The sequence below is a fragment of the Branchiostoma floridae genome, chromosome 14, assembly GCF_000003815.2.
Source record: "Branchiostoma floridae strain S238N-H82 chromosome 14, Bfl_VNyyK, whole genome shotgun sequence".
In the NCBI taxonomy this organism is placed as follows: domain Eukaryota; kingdom Metazoa; phylum Chordata; class Leptocardii; order Amphioxiformes; family Branchiostomatidae; genus Branchiostoma; species Branchiostoma floridae.
The window spans coordinates 7,430,009-7,448,753 of record NC_049992.1 but is presented as its reverse complement, the minus strand read 5'-3'; the positions used below and the strand labels follow the sequence as shown (position 1 = coordinate 7,448,753).

Here is an 18,745-nt window from a genome sequence, read left to right as displayed (position 1 = left end):
TAATGACTTTCAACACTGCAGGGGACTGAATAATCAGGAAGATTGATTATAGGTCAAAGTTGAGAGGTCATCAGTCACCAGGCCCAGACAGTAGGACAGCAGCAGCTGCCTGCCACAACTTCATTAATCATTCAAGAAAGCTTTGAGGAGAGGAAGTTTGGTCAATGGAGCATTGCGGACTTGGACCATTGTCTCTTGGCACCAGCACAGATGTTCCAATCTCAGTTATCCCTTTTCTATTCCTGATGGCAAAATTTTCATGATTCTTACCTCTCCTGTGCATTTATTAAAAACCAAACGATGCTGCACAAGAATATACTATTACTGTAATGATAAAGCGAGTTATTTCTAACAAATTCTTTATTTCTAGCACCCAGTTTTGAAGCAAACATATACTACATATTGTACAAGATTATGTACTATTACTGTAACAAAACAGCTCAAGTCATTTCTAGCAAATCCTTTATTTCTAGCGCTCTTTTGAAGCAAAAGTATGCTACGTATTCCACAACATTATGCACTATTACTGTAACAATACAGCAAGTCATTTCTAACATCCTTTATTTCTAGCACCTGGTTTTGAAGCAAAATGAATGGTAGTGGTCACTGCTTTATGCTCCGCTCAGCTTAGTGTAATAACATTTGACCTTCAGGAAGCAGATGTATTTGACCTTGGATGCTGTGTAACTAGGAGCTACCCTGTAAAAACAGTTGATAGCTTTGTATGAGAGCAACTTCTCAACTTCAAAGTCTTACTTCAAAAGGAAGATTGAGTACATGCATCGATAAAAGGCTCTCTTAAGTACGGTTGAAAAAAACGTTTATTACTATGATGTACAAACCTTTGATGTCGATACCATTTTGTTCATCAATTTTATTAGTCATGTGAAAGGACCTAGATGGCAGGAATTCTAAAATAATTTTAAGGAAAATATATAAAGATATAGAAAATTAGTGACATTCTGGCTAGACGCCAGAATAAGCGAAAATCAAATAAAGTGAAACACCTTTGATTCCTTCTCAAAATAATTTTTCTTAGGAGAAAAATAATACATGACCTTTCATACTACACTTCCCCGCAAAAGATATCTTATCCATTCTGACAGCTGTGATGAGCTATCCTCTCTTGGGTCATTGGCTGCTAATGTGTTTGAATATTTAAATCAACCGTGTTAAATTTCAATGCTTCTGAAAACTCACTGACTTCCTCGAGTTCCTTACTTTATGATATGTTCATCTCTGCAATACGTTACAAAAATTAAACCTAAGCAGATTTGATTGGATCTGCATAACGAAGTTAGAGCACGGGTTAAGCAAGCTGAAGACAGGCGTGCATGTGCCATTCTAGTGACACTAATTTGGCGGGAGCATCAGTCAAACAGCGCCGCCGATCGATTCATCAGTCTGGGTTCAGAGGGCCCAGATTACATGAATAATTCGCGGCATTATTACGGACATATCAGCCGTGTGCAGGTGTGTGTTAGACCTCAACAGCTGCGTACAAACTCGTTCTGGGGCAGAGCATTTTTCTTTTACTGACACGGCAGCTGCATACCTCCTATAATTTTTTTCCTGGTACCAAGGATTTAGGACCACAATTCCTGTAAAAAGACAGCCAAATTTTGCATGACATATCCATTAATGTCCCAAAATGCTTTCCATTTGCACCGTCATAAATCTATCGTGTAATGAATGTGGAAAGGAACATACGAGAAATATTACAGGCTATACTAATTCTAACAGGTCTGGTATTTGAAAATAAATGATACCAATTTTAACTGCTGGAGATTTTCGTAACTCAACAGTTTCACGATGAATTCGCCAGTTGAGACAGTCTTTGTTTATGCAGGGTAATACTACCCACAGCTAGGTACAAGGTCTGGACTTTTCGGTCATGGATGGGTTTCACTTTACAAGTTTAAGGTAGGGGCCATCCAGAAAGCTAACTGAAAACCTACACCACTTGCCAACCTAACCTTTCCCTAACTTTTCCCTAACCTACAAAGGAAAACGTTCTGGCACCAAATATGTATTTGTTGGGGAGTTTATGTAGCAGGGAGGAGGATCAATCAAGCAGTATTTCCAAACTACCTTAACTGTGTTGCTGAAACCGTATTTGAAAAGCGACCAAATATTGTCTGAAACAGAATAACCCATGTAGTCAAAAGGAGAGAGAACATCTGTGAGCTAGAGAAATTTGTATGAACAAAATCATTATTTGAAATGGCCTTTAAAGCAGTAATCTCTCTAGGATATCCATGTATAACTACGAAGATGGGAACACCAATAGCATTGACAAAAACCTTCTGGCTCAAATCTGCATTGGTTACAGGTTAGGCCGCAAAGCAAGGGTTATCCGAGGGTGTATGGCGTGCCACAAATGCTAAAACGGTGTAACGAACCCCACGTTCCGACAAAACCTCAATGTCGTGAACCGTCTCCGGACAATTACACCTGACCTTCTTCCACGCAACACACACACTGCGTCAGTTTCTACACTATCAGATATTATCACTGGCAAATATTGACACTACATGTATAACAAACGCACAGCCCTCTACTTGCAAAATAACACATTTAGGACAACCATCATCAAAAACAAGCGACAGCACCGTTCCTACTACATATATCACCAAATATCACCGTATAGGAAATCTGGAAGAAAATGCATAATGCATGCTTTTACCACATGCTGCGACGAAAGGGTAGAAAAACCTATTTGATATTCAGTCGACATCTCAGCGCATGTCACTCACCACATGAAAACTACATCACGATCAGAATCAGTAATTTTTCACCAAATAAAAAAGCAAGGACAGAAAATCAGTTTACCGCGCATTGCTGGAATGTAAGCAGGGTCCGAAGGGGCCGTTTGGCATTCTGCGGACGTAGCGTTTAGATGTCGGCGTACTTTGATGGATCTTCTAATTTTCCAAACCTCCATCCTGCATCCGAAATGGTGCAGATAGTGGCGCATCGGAGTGGATCCCACGGGGCGAGGACTCGCCGCACGGGGCACATTAAACCACTCGTTTTCATACCGACATAGTCCCGAATGCATTACACCACAACATGTAGCATTTTTCTTTCTTCCTTTTTAAATATCATAATTTTTCATATCAGTACAGCCCTCCCTAGTGATATCCTTGAGGTTTCTTGTCTCTGATACAAATCACATTATTTCTGTAATAACTTAATATTCTTACAAATTTCTTTTATATGCTACGTGTCAAGATTATCTCGATTATAAAAGTATTTGATGCTGTAGTTTTGTAAGTTTGTGCTATAGTGATGCTATTTTGTTGAAGCCATCCAGAAAGAAGTACCATTCCTTCAGCTAACAAGAATCATACCTGCTTACGTTATGGTAAAAATATATATTGAATTCCTCAGCATAATGACTAAATTCAACCTCTTGCAAGTGTACCATATTTTTAGATGTGGAATTACTTTATAAAAGCAATTTCTAATCTAGGTTTATGGTGTTAGTTGACGTTAACTTTTTAAACATTTTACGATACGTTTCTAGCACTAGAAGATGTCAGAGTCAGAGATAAGAGATACTCGAAATCAACATGCCAACCTTGACTGAGGTACAGGTTATTGCTGGTTGACCTTGGTACAACAAGAGCTGAGAGTGAAACATCGCTATTCTGTATTCTAGTTCTCGGGTCATGGTCATAGGTTTTTATAGTATCAACAGCTTTTCAAACACTCAACTTATCAGTAAGGAAAAGGACATACGGTGTAAGTTTTAGAAATTAATAACAATGTTTTTTGAAACCTTAGCTACAGATTGCAGGTTTTTTTTTAAATCTAACAACTTCCCTTCCTGGATTTTGTCAATTCAGTCAGTAAGTATGGCCTTTTACTTCTGCCTTGTCATTATGACAAGTGACAATTAAGTATAATCACACACAGCATTTGCCCTGTCATTACTTCCGGATGGTGGTACCAGCACCACAATACCAGGAAAAAAAGACTTACTCAACATGATTACACATAATTCACAATCCAAGGAAGGTAGAAAGGGTAGCAGTTTTGGGTGACCAGGAAATGCTCAGTGACGGCAACAAAAAATGTTGGGGATGACATTTTTTTATAAATACGAAACCTTGAAGTAACCAACAACAAAATGAGGTAACCAACAACACGAGCAAGTACATGCCAAGTAAAGACTTTCAGTGATAGCTTTCAGTGGTTTTAAATTTTTAGTAGGGGCGTTGTAACAACCCTGTTGTGCAGTAGTAATACATAGGAAAAGCATATACGCTATGCCACGGATTCCTGGTAAAATGATTGGTTACTGCAAAAATAAACCAATCTTGAAAATTGCAAGACTAATAATGCTTTGCTGCTAAATTTGTCTCATAATGCAAGGCACAAACTGAAATCAGACATTCCCAAAAACAGCATATGCAAAAGTAAGCATGGTCAAGTCGGGCATTTATCAAGAAGGAAAATGATACTAACAGACTTTTCTTTTCTTGAAACTATACAAACAGCTAGCCTCCTTCTTTTGACAAGAGGCAACAACATATAGATAAAAAAAGATCGGGTTTTCTATTTGATCCTATCATATTTTGCCGCTTTTTAAAACATTATGCAGCCAAGTGTTCACAGGTAGACACACAATCTAGAAGCTACAACAGATCTATCAAAGCAAGACCTGCCTTGCTTTTGATATCAGCTCCTATCTATACCCTAAGCATCTTTAGGACTTTACTGCTATGGGAAATGCTGTGAAGTAAAGCCAGTAGGCAAGCGCAGAGGGTGTTTAAACTCCATACATTAACCTAATTCTGGGACAAGGGATTCAGTGTTGACTTAACAAATAAAATCATCACCAAATCTTCTCGTATTTAGTCCCCTATCATTGCAATTATCGTCATCTAAACTGGAACCCTTTGGGACAGTTAAGTTAACAAGTAAAGAAGGGTAATATTTCCTACTATGGGTTCTTTTCCTGTGTGCAACATCTGTTAAAGCAAACACAAATACACATTACAGGGAAAACCTTGAACTCACTGCCCCCGCCACCCATCAATTGTCGCCTTTCCCACAGGCACACATCAGCATTTTCATAAAGTGAAGTCATCGTTCTAGGGAAAAAATGGTAGAATATCGAGATCAAGACTTAACTATACAGAAATCTACTTTTCTCAATGGTTGCAGCAAAAGACTATAATATCAACGAATATCTTGGTCCGTTGTGCAAGGGAAATTCCACTGCTATACATCATACAATGGACGGCAATCCAAAGCTTACATGTACCAAGTCAAATATTATTTTGCAATCAATATCAATCTGACAGATTTTCTTCTGGCTATCATAATAATCTACCCAGAAATATCACACACAATAAAAACATAACATGGACTACAAATATCACAATGATAATTTCATATTGACGGTAGTTTTTCTTCATCTTAACAGTTTTTTCACCACAAAGAAACCAGCAAAGATAATGATTTGCACACCTGGCTTAGAATTAATTACAGAAACTACTTCAGTCAAATATGCTTCCATATGTTAAATGGTTAATGAACTGACCTTGCATCTAGCAAAACAAAAAGATATATCACAAATAAACAAGAAGAATTTACCAATATTCACAGCGATTTTCACCACAAAGACATCGTGGGAGAAAGTGACTTGCGGACCTTGACTTTTAACCTTTAGTTAGACCTTCTCCTGTTGCCAGACCCAGACAAAAACATGGCCTTTGTTTTGATTGCATCACTGCCGTCCCATGATCCTTTTCACCCATACATTTCCCCCCAACCATGAAGAAGGGGTTGTCTGTAAGGTATGTGTGGTTGTTTACAAAAGGTGGTCAAGTCTCCTGCATAGGTATTTACACAAGGTGGGTATTAAGAAACGTTTGAGGGGAAAAAATGTCTGAAGGAACAAAAAAGTTTGCATAACAGGTTTAGAGAAAAAAACGTCATGAAAGAATACACAATGAGAAGACAAAAACTTACAAAAAATACAACAAAAATGCACAGATTTTTTCCTATCTCCATCCCCCTACTGCAAAAAAAAAAAACGTAAGTATACTGTAAAACTCATATTTGTGGGGACTTAATTTGCAGAATGAAAAAAAAGGTATTCAGTATTCTAGGTCCACAGTCAAAGCATCTATAATAACATTTCAAGACAGAAAGTAGCTTCGCAGAGCGAACAACACAGTCATAACACCAAGGTGAAAATTTCACGATTTATCGTACTTAACCACAGGCCCTTCACCTATCCTAGTCTCTAACACCTGAACCCTTTGTGGCACAGTCGAGGGCACTGTCCGCAAACTGCCGAGTCATCGGCCTTGTAAGCATGTTACAGCAGTCAGTTACTATTTTGGGAGCGACACAAAGGTTTGGTATTTCAACGTGTAAACAGGTAAGACACTGTTGTACCAACTGGTGAGATCCCACAACATGCCATCCACATTTGGGCTGGGGCATACACGCACAAAGCAACATTTGTTGTAATAAATACATCCGTGACATTTGTATCTACCTAAATACTACAAAGCCTTCAGTAATAAAAATCTTGAGGTTTATTTACCACACATACTAAGCAAATAGTACAAAGTAAGGAAGAAAATTGGAAAAGAGCTAAAAAGAACTGTTCTTGTGTTCACATTGTTGGAACTATTTTCTATTGGGTAAGATGTTTTCACTTACTTTTTTCCAATTTCACTTCCCTAACTGCCCTCAAAAACCATGCCAATGGCCCACCTTTGTCTATTCAATGTGCACATTAACTGCTAGAGTCCATTGTAAATGCCCCTGGTCCAAATACAGCCATGTAGCACCAAAAATAGAAAGCTATTTCTTCACAGGGATATCCCCATACCTCTGCAGCCTACATATCTAACAATGGTAACAACTTGAATTGTAGAATTTGCTGTACTTTGACAATTTTCTGACCCACAAAAATCTACAAACCAAACAATACACAAAGAGATGCTATAGAAATAAGTGTACAACACCTTTGGCTACATATGCTTTTTAAGTAAACAATGTGACAGAAAACTCCTAACAACTGAACAAGTACAATGTATCTTTCATACTTCATTTTTCTCAGTTGTGAAATACACAACACTGAGACCTAACCTTTATGCAAATGAGCAGCTGTATGTGCACTTGTTGTCTCTGACCCCACCTAAGGTCCATGAGTCACTGGTGCACCGCATGCAGCTAAATTAAACATGGCCAACATACCACACTGTACCAGACACATGCACTCTTGCACGTCTGTAACTTGGCTCACAAAAAAAAAAAAGATGGAAACCATGAAACACCCCATATTTCCGACCTGGGCCACAAATAGGAAATATGCTGACAATATTCTATTTCCCTCACTAAACAAAGAAAAACATGAAAGACCACTACAAAAAGGTGCTGTTTTATACAGGGATTTTTTTACTGTTGATCCTTCAACTCATCACAAAGGACTATGTATAACTCTCTCTATAAACCAGGTTCATTTTGTTATTGATATAGGCTAAGTGTGTGAATGAAATGGGATAGAGGGGATATCTCTTTGAGGACCTGGATAACAAAATCATCCAAGCTTTAAAACAATCATACCCCCAGAGACATAAGGATTCACCTTCCTTTCATTCCAAGCCAGCTGCCACACGACCAACCCTTTGTTTGTATTTACCGTCGTTCCCGAGAGAAAGCGTTTATCATCAGCGAATGGCTGCGAGACAGTTCAACAAAGAAGAGCGGTATCCTCACACACCTGTGCCCGCCTAAAGGTCAGAGGTCAACCTGTCTGATCACAGATAATACACAAAGACATCCAACTATAAAGAAACAATTTAGGCAAAATCAAAGTAGAGTTATTCACTAATCTGTTCCCTCTTTTCTTTAACATTATCACTTAAAGCTTGGGAAAAAAAAAGGACTGGTTTCACTTCTGCTTTCTGCATCATTGTAAGAGAATTCTTGTTGTTTAGGATTTAGAGTCCAAATATAGACTGTCTGGCCGAAAGGGCAACACATCTGTCACAGGTAATAACTCACGTTAATGCAAAGGTCTCTCCAGCAAAACAGATTATCGCACCCTGGCCCAAACAAGGTCACCTCTTCACTCGACTTCCTGACAAATGAAATAAAAAAGAGCAAAGGAGGAGCCGCCTACGCTTTCATGCCTGGCCTAGAATGATAACAACTAAATACACATAAAAACCCTCTTATATCAGTTATGACTCAATGTTCAGTTATGTATGATCACACAGAGCCATGTTGAGGTATTATAATTATTGATGCATTTTTCTTCAATGAATTCTAATCTGAATATCATTAGATATCGAACACATGTGACTTTCCCATAGGAAAAGGGGTGGGCAAGATAATAACGGATCTGTTTATTGTTGTTTCCTGGTTCCAAGGTAAACCGAACCAAACCATGCATACGCAAAAACAAAGGAATATCCTGTAGCTCTGAAAAAAATGCAAATTTGCTAGTAGTCTTAGCTGCTGAAAAACCAGTAGTTCTTCATCGTGTACAGATTGTTTAACAGGGTAAACTAAAATTCAAATATGTTATCTCACAATGATCTACAGTAATTAGAGTAATGAAACCTGTGTTTCTAAAACATAAGGTAAATTTCTATGTGTGCTACACATCTATTGTAGTCATTGTTTCAAACAATATTCAACTAAGGTACGGAGCACAATTTTTTTACTCGCAGTACATTTCTCCATCCTGAATACTAGTGTATCTTAAGATATAGATGCGCATAAGTCTGAAATTTCTATCTCATAGAACATAACACTTTTACCTGTAGCCAATTGTGTATGAAAATATAAGCAGAAGTAACAAATTATGACAGAAATTACTGTGGAGTATACCTGCTTGATTTAAATCAACACTTGGCTAATATCATTATACAACATTCCTGGCAGTACAATGGCTGCATTCCCACAGAAATCGTCTCAAGGAAAATGTAGGGATTTGACAAAAAATTTGAGTGACGTTCTGGCACATTTTGTGTAAAAATGGCAAGGTCGTAGTTCCTTTCAACAGTGGCAAAATTTGCCTAACAATATGGAGAAAAGGGTCGTCTGGTGACCCGCTCTTCAGGTGACCGACAACAAACCCCTGACTCAAACACGCCTTCTGAGGTTAGTTTAAGTGAGAATTTTGAGAAAGACGTGACAATTTCGGGGTATATTCTTTATCCTACTGGGTGGAGCAAGCTACAAACGTGAGCGGCCATCTTGTCACATGGCCGGCTTGCCGGTGTGGTAAAGGAAACGTGTCACTTAAACGTGACGCAACACGAACTCACACAACAAAACTTCTGCTTTACTCTTACACACTTAACTTCACAAGTTTTTACAGGCGACACATGACAACTGTTAAGCTAGCATCTCACACATTCCGCTACGTAGGCAAAAAACAGACGAGAAGTCACGAAAGACCCAACCCATATTTTCCGGGCCTCTCTCTCACACACAGGCCGGTATGGCTGAAACTGTAACCCCACCTCCCCCTTCCCCCGTTTACTCACGACTTTTGTACGACAAGGATACGTTCTGGAATTAGGTCCTCCACTCTGTGCTTGTACTTGTATCTGTTGAGGGCCTGGAGAGACAGTTGAGTTCTTCCCTTGCTTTAAACTCATTGCAAAACGTCCAGATCACGATGAATGGTTGACCAAGATCGCATGGAAGTCCTTCCACGAAGGACCCCTATAGGCTTGTCTCCTATGAGGGGAATCTCCTGTGGAACACAAAAATATCCACACATTTAGAAAGATCGATTCTTCTTCTACATAAATATGTACTCACATTTGGAATAGATGATGTATTTTAGGCTAGATGGCAACGATCTCGAGAGCAACTTATCAATATGGCGTACCTTCTTGCGATAGCCCGCAAGGAGACAATCGGCAATTTCCGGAAAGTTTCGGGTCGAATCGGATGATGTCATGGATACATAATGAGGTCGCTGTCGTCTAATTCTATTCAAAAATATAATCTCGAGTATTATTTCAAAATATTATATCAAGATTCATACAAAATATCGGAAGAATCGTGAATTGGAAATAATTCTATGGTTGTCAAGCAAAAGTTGTGACCTCTGACCGGCACGTTGCACACACAGTCATGTGACAATCAGTAATGGCGGATGTTCATCACCACTGACACCTTCAAAGGTCACAAGATATGCTTTAAATCGTAAAATAGTAGATCAATAATGTTTTTATGACTACAGTCAGGTTGTTTCGGACAGTTGGAACTGTTGGCGATCGTCGGCGTTGTTTGTCAGGTAAGAAAGCCGGCGTTTTTGCTTGCTTTGCTGTGTTGTTTTTCAGCTGTTCCCCAAAAAGTTATCAAATATTTTTCGACTTCCGTTCCGAAATTATAAGCAGAGGGCTGAGATCAAGAGGGCTATCAAAATGTATGATTTTCTGTAAGTATAAATATAATTTGTGACAATTTTAGATGACGTTTTGGCCATTTTGTTCAATGTCATAATTGATGGGAAAAACAAGTTTGTTGACCAATTATGTGGCAGATTAGCACCATTCTTGTTTACACCAGGGAGGTTCTGTAATTAATTAAGTATTCATGATTATGCAGGCATGTCCACTTGTGAAGTTGTATCTTGCTTATCAAAGAATTGCAAATTGCTGGACATAGTGGTGAATGTGGAGCAAGGCCTACCCAGTTCAATTACTTGTTCTACATCTAAGGAAACTACTGTAAAATCCTCAAATGTACTTTCCATAATCATGGTTTTGTAAATGTTTTTGTCATGGTAACAATTTTTGTTTCATTTCGATTGTTGTTTCTTAAAAACTGGGTATGGCAACTTTGTGACAAGACACAATAAAAAGCTTTCGTCCTTCCAATTTGTAAGAATTTAGAGGGGTGAGTAAGATGGAGAAGAAGAAGAAGTAAGAACAGAAACAAACAAACATGCCGACACCCAAACATACAGATTACAACCCAGCAGCAAGACCACTGCGCTAGAAAAGGCTGATCAGCCGATTCCGGTTTAAGTTTGACGCTACTTGAGTCCGCCTCTAATACACAACTCCCCCATTTCTTTGCAAGATTCGTCCTTGAATCCCCGAGATCGACATCCCTGTGTGGCACATCTTAGCCTGTTACTCACAGTGTGGCACATCCGCTAGCCTGTTACTCACTGTGTGGCACATTTCTAGCCTGTTCCTAACAGGGCCGGTGTGGGAACCAACGTAACAATTCAGAGGGGCGAGTAGGAACAGAAAAAAAAAAAACATGTCGACACCCGGAAATCAAACCAGGGTCAGCAGATTACAAACCACTTGTTTGGATACCACCAACTGAGCTGTGTTTTTATGACTGATGAGGCTCATCCTTCCCAGGTCTGTTTTGATAACTGTATCTGTGTTTGTGTTGGGCTTGAGAAAGCTGAGGCCTGGATTAGATCAAAATTGAACTGGAGTTCAATGAACTCATACTGTCACCAATTTGACCAAACAATATTTTTCAGATGATGTTTCATAATTGTTTGTCACTGATGAATATGGTCCCCCATTTGCATAAATTGTATCAGTTTATTGCCTTCTTCACCCAAAGCAAAAAAAAAGTAATGAAAGTCATATACATGTATAAGCAAGAAAGGTTATTGTATCTTTTCCTCATAAATTATGTAAAGTTTGTCCCTCATTTGCATGATTTACGTCCACATTTTCCTGATGTCAAAAGGCAGCAAGAACTAAATTTGAGCCATTTATTGGTGTGCAAGTTAGATTTTAATTTGCATAAATGATATTTTTCTGTCTCAGTTACAAATTGAAAATTGTATATTTCTATCTCACTTTAGTAGAATAAAAGTATTTTTCCAAGGCAGAAAAACCTGTTGAACAAGTTTTTTAATTCATTTGGCCTTATTTACATATTGTTTTTATTCTTGCTTATCCAGGAAGGGGGCAAGGCCCTGGATTGGAGTAAACTGTCAACAACTGGGTCAACAGGGTCAAAGAACAAGTAGTTGTCTGGAGCTGTTGAATGGACAAAGATTTTCTGTGACCTCTGCAAGACATTTAAGAAACCATGCACTACCTCCAACTGTCCTACAATGACTCCCGCGAGTGGAGCGCAGTGTATCCCACCATGGACCCGGACTTTCCCGTGAACTGCTCGGAACACGGCGGTGTGGAGTGGATATGGCACACGTTCCACCAGTGCGTGGTTGGTCCAAAGGAATACACAGGTTTCATCTTGGGTCTGGTGTCTATACTGTGCTGGATTGTAGTCAGTTTACCGTAAGTATAAAGTGATCTTCTCGTTTTTTGGTTCCTCTTCATTTGTGTTTGTCGATTGGTGCTTTCTCTGATTGTTGACATTTTTGTACTTCCTTTCAAACAAGGAGGTTGAAAAAAAATTTTTTTTCAACCTCCTTGATTCAAAGTATTCGCTTTGGGTTGTTATCCTCTCTGTCTAGGGCATGGTATTCGGTAGGCATAGCCCATCCCTCTCCTTCCACTGCCTTTTACCTTCCTTTTACCTTCCTTTTACCTTTATATTTTATACACTGTATTATTTTGTAAAAGAAAGGGGAGCTTGAAAAATGTTTCATTGCCTTGTAACATCTGCTTGGAGAGTACTGACCAGTCATGTTACTATCATGTGACATTCCTGAGTCATGACCTACTTCCAAATATCCTAACCTTTACTATGACCAGGGGGAAAATAAATAATATACCTCTATAAAATACAACATAACATCAAGCTTTTAAAAAATACATTGTCACAGTCAAACCTGTACAAGTGACCACTGCTTCATAAGAACCACTTTTTTGTGGCCTGTTATATAATTTTTCCCACTGACATAATGATGAAAAGTCCTGTCTATGGAACCACCTGTTCCAATAGACCGGAGTTTATTTGTGACCTTTGCATAAGATGGAAGTGACCTATCACAAGTTACGGCTTATTAGGTAATTTAGGAATTACGTTGATTTTGGGTGGCTCACAAAAGACTAAAAAAAGGAAAAGAGCATTTAGGCCCTCTGTGTCAAATGGCTATAAGTTTTGCCATTTTTCAGTGTATCAAAGTTGTTGGTTTAAATACATTGTAGGCCAACAATGTTTATATAATGTGGTTGTTGATTAACTGTATGTTTACATTGGTTGCACAACATGCCATGTGCTACATGTACACCCACATGTACTGTCCAGTTTATCGTCCATTGTCCCCATCTTGCAATTCAAACTTATCTACTACATTTATTAGAAACACAGAAACATTGAACAAATTTTGAAAAAGGGATATTCCCAACTATGTTAGTGATACACCAGGAAGGGTTACAGTGTTCAAAATACCCGTCTGCAATCTGCAATTTGCAGATAGATTTTCAAGATTGCAGAAGACTGAAAAAAAGTATTTCTACCACTGGGTTAGATAAAAAGTTCTGTGCAATGTATTTTTAGGGCAACACTTTGTACATGTAAGTATTGTGTTTAATATAGCATTTATTTGCTTTCTTCTCTTTATCATATAATATCTGTTTTTTCTTAGCCCCGTCTAATTTTTTTAGCCTGGTATCTAGCCGTATTATAGCTCCTGAGTCTCTTCTGTCCTCTCTGCAAATAGTGGAGAGGACAGAAGAGACTCTGGACCTATAAAAAAAAATAATGTAATACGGCTGGATACGAGGCTATAATTTTTCTCCTTTTCCTATGTCTAAAATTTTTCTTTTCTTTAAATCTGAGAATCACTTACATAAACTAAATCCTCTGAGGTGTAACTGTAATGACATGGATCCAATTTTTTCCAGTCAGCTGTACAAAGGTTGGAAGAGCGGAAACGCTGACACGGCGCTGTCGTTACCGTTCCTGCTACTGTGGCTGTTCGGAGACACGGCAAACCTCATAGGCTGTCTTCTCACGGGTCAACTGCCCATACAGGTCAGCTCCAGAATTATAGAAAATTAACCATGTATGAAATATCATTTGATGATGATTTCCTAGAAAGATAGCAGCATTGTTCTCTCCTGAAGGGAATACACAAGTTTCAACTTTTTTTGCCACCAAAAACTAAACATTTAAAAATCACTGTAAAATCACCAGAATATTGACAGAACAGGACTTTGACCTCTATCATGCGGCAATATCATATTTAATCCATTTTTGTCATCTCTTTTGAAAATTTGAAGCGTTTAAGTTTGAAGCTGTAAAAAGATCGTAGAACCCTTGGGAATCAACTACTGTAAATGCATTTAAGTTCGCGGGGATTTAATTTCGCGTTAGCAGGGTAAATGGACTTTGCGGTGGATTTAAGTTCGCGGTAACACCATGGACTGCAGTCTAATATAATAACAGACAAATGTTCGCGGTGGTTTTAAGTTCGAACATTAATCCACCGCGAACATTTCTGCATTTACAGTATACTGTGCATGTTGTCATACACAGATTTTTCACACACAAGTTTTTCCCATGCAAATTTTTTATGCCCACAAAATCCCAGCCTGTCTTAGTGCACCTGTTGGAATGATGAAATTTCATTTTTACAGTGATGTGAGTTTAACCTTGCTTGTTTTATATAATAACTAATGAAACATTTCCTTGCTCCTCCCATACAGCTATACACTGCAATATACTATGTGTTCATGGACTGCCTGATGATCTCACAGTGGTTCTACTGTCTAATAAAGAACAGGAGAAAAAGTAAGTCTGGTTTTGATACTTTGTTGTATAAGATAGGCCACGTTGATTCGATTATTTGAATAATATCTTCTGAGAACCCCAGAACCGATGCGAGTGTGCAAATAACAATTTGTTTGGTAAAAAAAAAAGTTACATTTGTACTTTCATTTTTATTTGAAATCTAAGTGATCAGGAAGGTTGATCAAATGACTACACAGCCAGCTCTTCACAGTGTATAACACAATTTCTTCATTTCTGGATTTGATCTCTTGATACATTTTTTTAATCATGACTGATAAAAGCACACAAAACGAATTAAAAATGATCCAACAGCATGCCTTGTGCAAATTTATTGGCATAAACTTAAATCTTTCGTTTCTGCAAACAGCCCTGCTGGACCCCGGTTTGGAAATGTGACATAGGCTTTAGACAGTAGGATATGTGTGGCGGGTGGAATTCTGTGAATAAATTTTAATTGTCAGAAATAGTTTTCCTCTTTTTCCTCACAGATAAAAGTTTGAGTTTAGCTGTTCCTGGCGGTGACGATTTTTCTGTCAACAATGCTGTCCTCTCGTGCTGTCTGATGCTGTCACTGAACGGCCTCGTCTTCGGCCTGTTCCCATGGCAACGGGACGCCGCCATGGCAACCGTCAAACACGCCTCCGGACGATCCCTTCTCAACCACCCTCTCTTTCCTGTAAGTCTTTTCTTTGTAATTGATACCTTTTATTATTGAGACACAATAGACTAATACTGTAGTCCCATCCTGGTAAAATATAGACAGATACAAAATAAACACACAAAATGTAAATATGCAGCCATCCTCTCATTGGTCAAACTGTGTATTTTTTTTGTCATTGACACGCTATCATTGGTCAAAAATTTGTAATGGACAATCTGGATCGTTATTTTTAGCACAGTCAAAAATTTGATAGTATGGGAAGATTTGAAACTTGAAAAAGACAAATTGATAAGCGCAGCGTTCATTGTTTTATCACAGGGTTGTAGGTTGAACTTTGGAAGATGATATACAGTTAAAGCCATATTTTATTATTTACCAACTTAAAAACTTTTGCTGCAATATTTACTTCCTCCAATTATATCATCAAGATGGGTAAGTTCTTTAATTTGGTGAATAATCATTATATGTTTACTTTTTTTTGTGTGTGTGTGTGTACTACTTTTTTCGAAGTTCAAATGTCTGAAAAATGCATTTTGAATATGACGGTTTATTAATGTCACAGGATGCCGAGAGTGATGCTGGCTATGCCGTCGGTATCGGCTCCTCTGTGCTGTATCTCGGGTCTCGTATGCCTCAAATCTACAAAAATGTAAGTGTGCAAATGTACTTTCCTCATCAAACATTCTTCTTAACGTAGCACAACATTTTGTAAGATGAAGCATAACAGCTTCCATTTGTATATATCTTGATGCAAATCAAAAAGAACACTTCAGTTATCCTGTTCAAAGTCTTTGACAAAGACACCCCTGCAGTGTTGAAGGGTAGCTGCTTGGGGGCACGCTTTTATGGTAATTCTTTTAGAGCAATCTAAGACCGTAGTAAGTCCCTAAGACAAAACAAAAGCCGTAATTTTTGCTGCAGTACTGAAAAAAGCTGCATGGGGCTCGGAATTGCAATTCTTTCTTGCAATATGTCAAGACACATCACATGCTAAATTCCTCTTTGCTGAATTTAGACTTGCTTACATACAAACACTGTCTTTTGTCTGATGTGACAGTTGCTTGCTTGGTTCCATATTGGTGTCCATCTTATGTCACACGGAAATGTTTTCAGCTTTAATCTTTCCTTCTACCCCAATCGCCCCCCTCCCCACCTGTACATGTCTATCTGGATGTTCTCCCTAGTCATCCATAATTTTATCAGCACTGTATTCTCGCTGTATGTAATGCACTCAAACCCTCCCTTTTTTTACTTATATCATGAATTTTACTGTTTATTTTTCCTTTTGCCCCCCTCCCCAGTGGAAGCGTAAGTCAACAGAAGCCTATCTGGATGTTCTCTCTGGCCATCCATAATTCTATCAGCTATGTATCTATGTACTGCGCTCAAGCCCTCTCTTTATTTACTTATACTGTATCATGAATTGAACTGTTTATTTTTCCTTTTGCCTCCTACCCCCCTCCCCCCAGTGGAAGCGTAAGTCGACAGAAGGCCTGTCTATCTGGATGTTCTCTCTAGCCATCCTGGGGAACCTGCTGTATGGACTCCAGATCCTGCTGCAAAGCACCAAGGGATACTTCATCATCCGCCACCTCCCCTGGCTGGTCGGCAGTCTCGGCACCATGACCTTTGACGCAACTGTATCCTTCCTCATGCCTAATCTCCAAGCAGATCCTACCATAGCATAAGATAGTATCAAAAGCTGCTAAAGGAGTGAAGCCAGTCTAGGAGTGTGTTTGGCTATCGAAGGCTGATGACTCCCTTTGGCCAGCTATACTCCTTAGCCAGCTTTAATACTATCTTATGCCACTGGTACATCTGGTAAATTTGCCTAGAGATTACCTTGTGCCATACCTCGCTAAAGGTCAACACAGGTGTTTGGGACTGGGTGATAACTTGTTTTATGTCATACCTGTGACGCAAAAACGTTCGATACAGGTGTTTGGACCGTGTGATAACTTCCCGTATCACACAGGTTCTTAGTTGTATCACACAGGCTTCCTTCGAGTAAATCGAACTATTTCAAACGGGCCGAATATGGCCTTCGGCCGTCAGACGATCCTTCCCGCGGAGGGTGGGCAGCCCCACATCTAGACACATGTGGATGTCATCCATGCAATTGAATTAACATAGCCCTATGAAAACATTCGTAAGAAACTATAATATCTACAACATCTTCCACCATACGTTTCCATCCTTAACTCTATCCCAGTTATTTCTACAGTTCTTTGTTTACGGAGCTGAAGACGAAGAAAAGGACAATGGAGACACCACTCCTATCCTGCAGACTGCAGATGGGGCCATCTCGGTGTGATGTTGGCTGTCTTAGACTCACAGTCAATCTTAGGAGAAGATTCTTACTACGGAGAAGATTATTACTACTTATGAGAACTTATAAGAAGTACTTATGATCATAGACAAGGATTCCATTTGTGAAAGTGCCCATAGTAGACCTATCCCATCGCACAACGTACATCTGTCTCAACGTGAAAATATGAATGTGTTCGATAAAGCATACTCTTAGTTAGGAATGAAAACTTAGACAGTGGTGTAGCTTGTCTACTATTGGCTGAACTACTACACATATCATTATGATGAAAAGATTTCATTGGTCGCAGTAAATTAGAGGACGTCTATGGTGAGCAAGGTTCTCTTGATAAGCTGAACTGAAATCCCTTGTTATGGAAATATATGTCAGGTTTTAGGATCAAGTTCAGGCCTTGTAAATACTTGTGGGTCTCCTTGGTCTGGATACCATGGGTCGAGCCGTAGATTTGTTTCTGAAAGCTATAAAGTGCTTATAAAATTATAAGTACCAGTCCATATGATGAAGTAAATTAGATGATATTAACCTCTTTTACTTTTACCCTTGATTATGTAAATAAGGCCCTAATTTGGCTGATGGATTCCGATATGGAATACACCGTGTTGTATTCTATCCAACATGGTGCAGATGACATCAAAGGAAAAGCCCTACGCACAAACATACATGTAAGGTCCAAACGTTTAAATGGGGATGGGTGCTAGACTACCTTTTATTCAGCAAGGAAGCGATCAGAGGAGCAAGTGTAGGATGGATATGTTCAAACACAATTAGTAATTGCAACCATAACAAAGTGGCAAAAATATATACTAAGTAAGATGTATGTACATGTGTATACCTGTATACAGGGCTCAAAATACTGGGTGCATGTGCACCCAGGTGCACCCAAAATTGGAACTGTGCACCCAATTTTATTCAGTGGGTGCACAGGGTGCACCCAAATATTTTCTTAGGTTTATGTATGTAAAGATATCAAGTATGCTAGTATACATCATAGTCTTGACATCTAAGTGTTAGAAAGATAATAAAAATGTCCATCATGGTAGTTTGAATTTGAAAGTTTGTAACTTAGTTTTGTT

The 18,745-nt window shown here is 38.8% G+C and overlaps 2 protein-coding genes across 2 annotated transcripts in view; one reads left to right on the top strand and one right to left on the bottom strand.

Annotated features, from left to right (window-relative positions):
- LOC118430067 (eukaryotic translation initiation factor 4 gamma 1-like) overlaps window positions 1-10,020 on the bottom strand; it is a 55,844-nt gene extending 45,824 nt beyond the window's left edge. The window contains exons 1-2 of the mRNA XM_035840775.1: window positions 9,881-10,020; window positions 9,553-9,742 (exon numbers count right to left, since the gene is read on the bottom strand). Coding sequence (XP_035696668.1) covers window positions 9,553-9,644 — 92 coding nt within the window. The 5' untranslated portion in view covers window positions 9,645-9,742; window positions 9,881-10,020. The remainder of the gene's footprint in view (window positions 1-9,552; window positions 9,743-9,880) is intronic.
- A 95-nt stretch (window positions 10,021-10,115) lies between these two features.
- On the top strand, window positions 10,116-18,493 carry LOC118430564 (lysosomal amino acid transporter 1 homolog). The gene is made up of 8 exons (XM_035841512.1): window positions 10,116-10,291; window positions 11,936-12,278; window positions 13,794-13,923; window positions 14,598-14,682; window positions 15,171-15,358; window positions 15,906-15,992; window positions 16,813-16,983; window positions 17,556-18,493. The coding sequence occupies exons 2-8, from the start codon at window positions 12,067-12,069 to the stop codon at window positions 17,655-17,657; spliced, it is 975 nt and encodes a 324-aa protein (XP_035697405.1). The 5' UTR covers window positions 10,116-10,291; window positions 11,936-12,066; the 3' UTR covers window positions 17,658-18,493.
- The last annotated feature ends 252 nt before the right edge of the window (window positions 18,494-18,745 follow it).